General features: G+C 30.6%; 1 protein-coding gene across 1 annotated transcript; it reads right to left on the bottom strand.

Moving 5' to 3' along the window:
• Positions 1 to 1,505: 1,505 nt before the first annotated feature.
• On the bottom strand, positions 1,506 to 2,747 carry LOC120202072 (transcription factor RSL2-like). Its single transcript, XM_039202557.1, has 4 exons — positions 2,076 to 2,747; positions 1,908 to 1,973; positions 1,748 to 1,813; positions 1,506 to 1,637 (listed from the first exon to the last, which is right to left on the bottom strand). Exons 1-4 carry the CDS (start codon positions 2,745 to 2,747, stop codon positions 1,545 to 1,547), a joined length of 897 nt encoding a protein of 298 aa, XP_039058488.1. The 3' UTR covers positions 1,506 to 1,544.
• Positions 2,748 to 3,234: the final 487 nt, after the last annotated feature.

Below are 3,234 nucleotides of genomic sequence, written 5' to 3'. Positions count from 1 at the left end.
GTTTTTATTTTTAATAATACTACATTTATGACATGTTTTTCTCTGTCTTTTGACATATTTATGGTCGTCATTTTCGTTTATTCTTTCTTTTTCAGGGATGGATTTGACATCATTACGACCAATAAAAGTTATGCTAATTTGTTATCATGTTGATTTTTCATGCTTTGGATCATTGGATTGAATTTAGATACATGATTTGCTTTCGTTGATAGTTTTATCATGTCACTTAATTTTGATTTACGGTTTATCGGTGGTTTTTCAATAGCTTGATTTCCTTTTGTGGTTCGTTTATCAATACAGTCAGATATGTTCATATACATTTTTTATTCGAGTTTATTTGATTAAGTTTTTAACTTTTTACTTATATGTCAATGTGTGATCTTAATTGACTAGTTCTTATGTTAATTATTATGTGTTTTAGCTTACAATTATGGTCATAAACTTTTATTATAATTAAAATGTTTTCTATTTTTAATAAAACTAATGGATTTTATCTTGTAATTTTTTTACTAATATAGTGATATACATACTATCTAAGAACTTAGCTTAATATAAACCAATTAGGGACTAAAAATGAGTTATTTTATTCACATATAATTTATTAGTATAAATATTAGTTTTAAAAATTAAATGATATATGGATACAACTATATATATATATATGAATTAATCAAAACTTATATATTTTACTTTTATTAAAAATACTTTTTTCCATGAAATCTCGAAAAAATAATGTGAGTTTGTAATCTTTTATTAAATTAATATAATCATCTACTTATGAAGAAATTTATTAATTTAAAATATAAATGAATGAATGAATAAAAACAATATATTTAAATTTTATTAACTCCGTGAACTCTATATCTAAAAACTCATTAATTTAAATTTAAATAAGTTTATAAATTTACATAAGGTAATTATGTTAATTTAAAACTTATAGATTTAAGGTCATTGGATGAGTAAAAATAGACAACTGATATTAAATCTTTGTTTGTTTTGTTTTTAGTGAATATCCTTCTCGTTTTTTTCTGTTAATCTCAGCCATCTATTTTCACTTATCGCACAATCTTAAATCTGTATAAAATTAAAAAATTTACATTATATAATTGGATCATATCCGTCTATTTTCACTCATCTAACAATCCTACCAACTAAAAGTTTTACGATATATGAATCCTACCAATAGTCCTAAATCTGTATAAAACTAAAAAATTTACATTATTGCTATCCAATTTGTTGCTAAATTCAGTTCAAAAAGAAGCATAAACTGTTTTTTTTTTAACTTGGAGATCATCGCGCATCTATAAGCACGTGCTCTGTTGGAAATATATATAACATAAATAGAGAAATTGAATGAAACAAATGGGATGATAATTTATTTTTGCTTCTCGTGATTGAAAATTTGATTTAATTTCATCTCTGACTTCTCAATACTACAAGTCAGCAATTGTATATATGCTACTCTAATATTATTATTATTCTTTTTTTTTTCTGAATTGTTATCAATAATTAGTAATGTGTAGGGTAGCTCCTTTCTTCCAGGGTCATACAAGTGTGGAGATCTTCTTGTTGAGACCCACATCGACGCCATTGTAAGCAATGGGAGCATACATCCATAGATCATCAGAGCTTAAAAGCTGCAATCAATCAAGCAAAAAAAGGGAAGTTTCATATTAGTAATTACGACTTAAATCATATATTTATTTTTTTAATCAAGATTTTACTGAATCCATATTTCCTCAGTTACCTTGATCTGTAGCTGCAAAAACTTCACATAATGAACAGCCTCTTCAAGCATTGTGCTGATATCAACCTGTATTATTATCAATATAAATGCCTGAATTATAAGTAATTCCAACCCCACATATTTGTATAAACATTATGGAAGAATAATATTGGTTAATTACCTTTGTTCCATTGGGGACAAGGTTTTGCAAAATCCTCAATCTCTCATTGATCCTCTCTCTCCTTTTCTGCAACAATCGGAACAAATAATTAAGTAGATATATATGGGGAACTGCAGATAATAATTTATGATGATGGCTAGAATAGAGGGTGGTATAGGAAATTCTTACCCTTGCATAAAGACTCTGGGGATCAGTTGCTGATCCTCTACTGGCTCTTGTCTTTCCATTCAAGTTAAGAGCTTGAGAGCCTTTGGTGTCCTGAGAAACATTGTCATCATCTGAACTACATGTGCCTGTACCATTTCCATGATCTGCAACCATGCTACACTCTCCTTCATTGCCATTCACATTCATCTTGCAATTCTTTTTTTCTCTTACATCTTTGGAAACCCGTGGTCGTTTCTTTGTGTTGTCAGCTGAAATGCTATTGGTTTTACCCCCTCCGGTATGCAATTCCATCCTCTCGAGAAGCAACTCGTTATTAGCAAGCATTACATCACTACTCAAATCTTCAGGGACATTAACAATGTTTGGGACGGCTGGGGGAAACGAGTTGGTAATTTTAGTGATATCATTCGTTGCAGCAATATGATTAGAGCCCGCAAAGTTGTAGGGATCAAGAGAATCACAGTGAAAAGTTTGAAAACTAGAGTGGAGAGCATTGGCACAGGGCATAAAAATCTCATCCGCATGAGGATTTGAAAAAAAGCTCAAGGCCTCATCATGCTCGAGAGGGAACGAAAACTGATGAAGAATTTGTTGTGAGAAATCAAGCTGATCTTCAATGGAGAACACTTTGTTAAACCATTCTCCATCAGGAAAAGCTGCAAGCGACTCCATTGAGAAAATGTGCTTTTAAAGATGTGTGTTTGAGGGTGAGCAAAAACCAGGGAGATTTATACCCCAACCCTAAAGAGAATGTTAGCAAGGATTGACTTACATTAATTTATTGAGTTGTTAATTCACAATTATTAAGCTGTTACTAATCCAAGAGTCCACTGTGGCCCAAACCCAGGCAAAGTACAACTCATAAGGTCGCCAAGTTCATGAATTGATAGATTAAAATAAAGCTAATGACCCTTAAACACTTTGGACCTGTTAAAAATTGGAATTAAAATGACAAAAGGGGTCCAACAACAATCATTGAGAGGTGACTAATTAGTCATTGAAGAGGTGATTTAGTGAGGCCAGAGAATGAAGCACGCGTAAGGATTAGACTACTCTTAGTTTCCTCCCATTTTTAAAATGACACAACACAACGTGGGATTGAATATAACAAACAGGAGGAATGTTAATATATATATATATATATATTAAAAAAAATCAA

Source organism: Hibiscus syriacus, unplaced genomic scaffold (genome assembly GCF_006381635.1).
Source record: "Hibiscus syriacus cultivar Baekdansim isolate YM2019G1 unplaced genomic scaffold, ASM638163v2 tig00008146_pilon, whole genome shotgun sequence".
Lineage (NCBI taxonomy): Eukaryota > Viridiplantae > Streptophyta > Magnoliopsida > Malvales > Malvaceae > Hibiscus > Hibiscus syriacus.
Note: the sequence above shows the minus strand (reverse complement) of the source record. Positions and strands in the feature narration are given on the sequence as shown.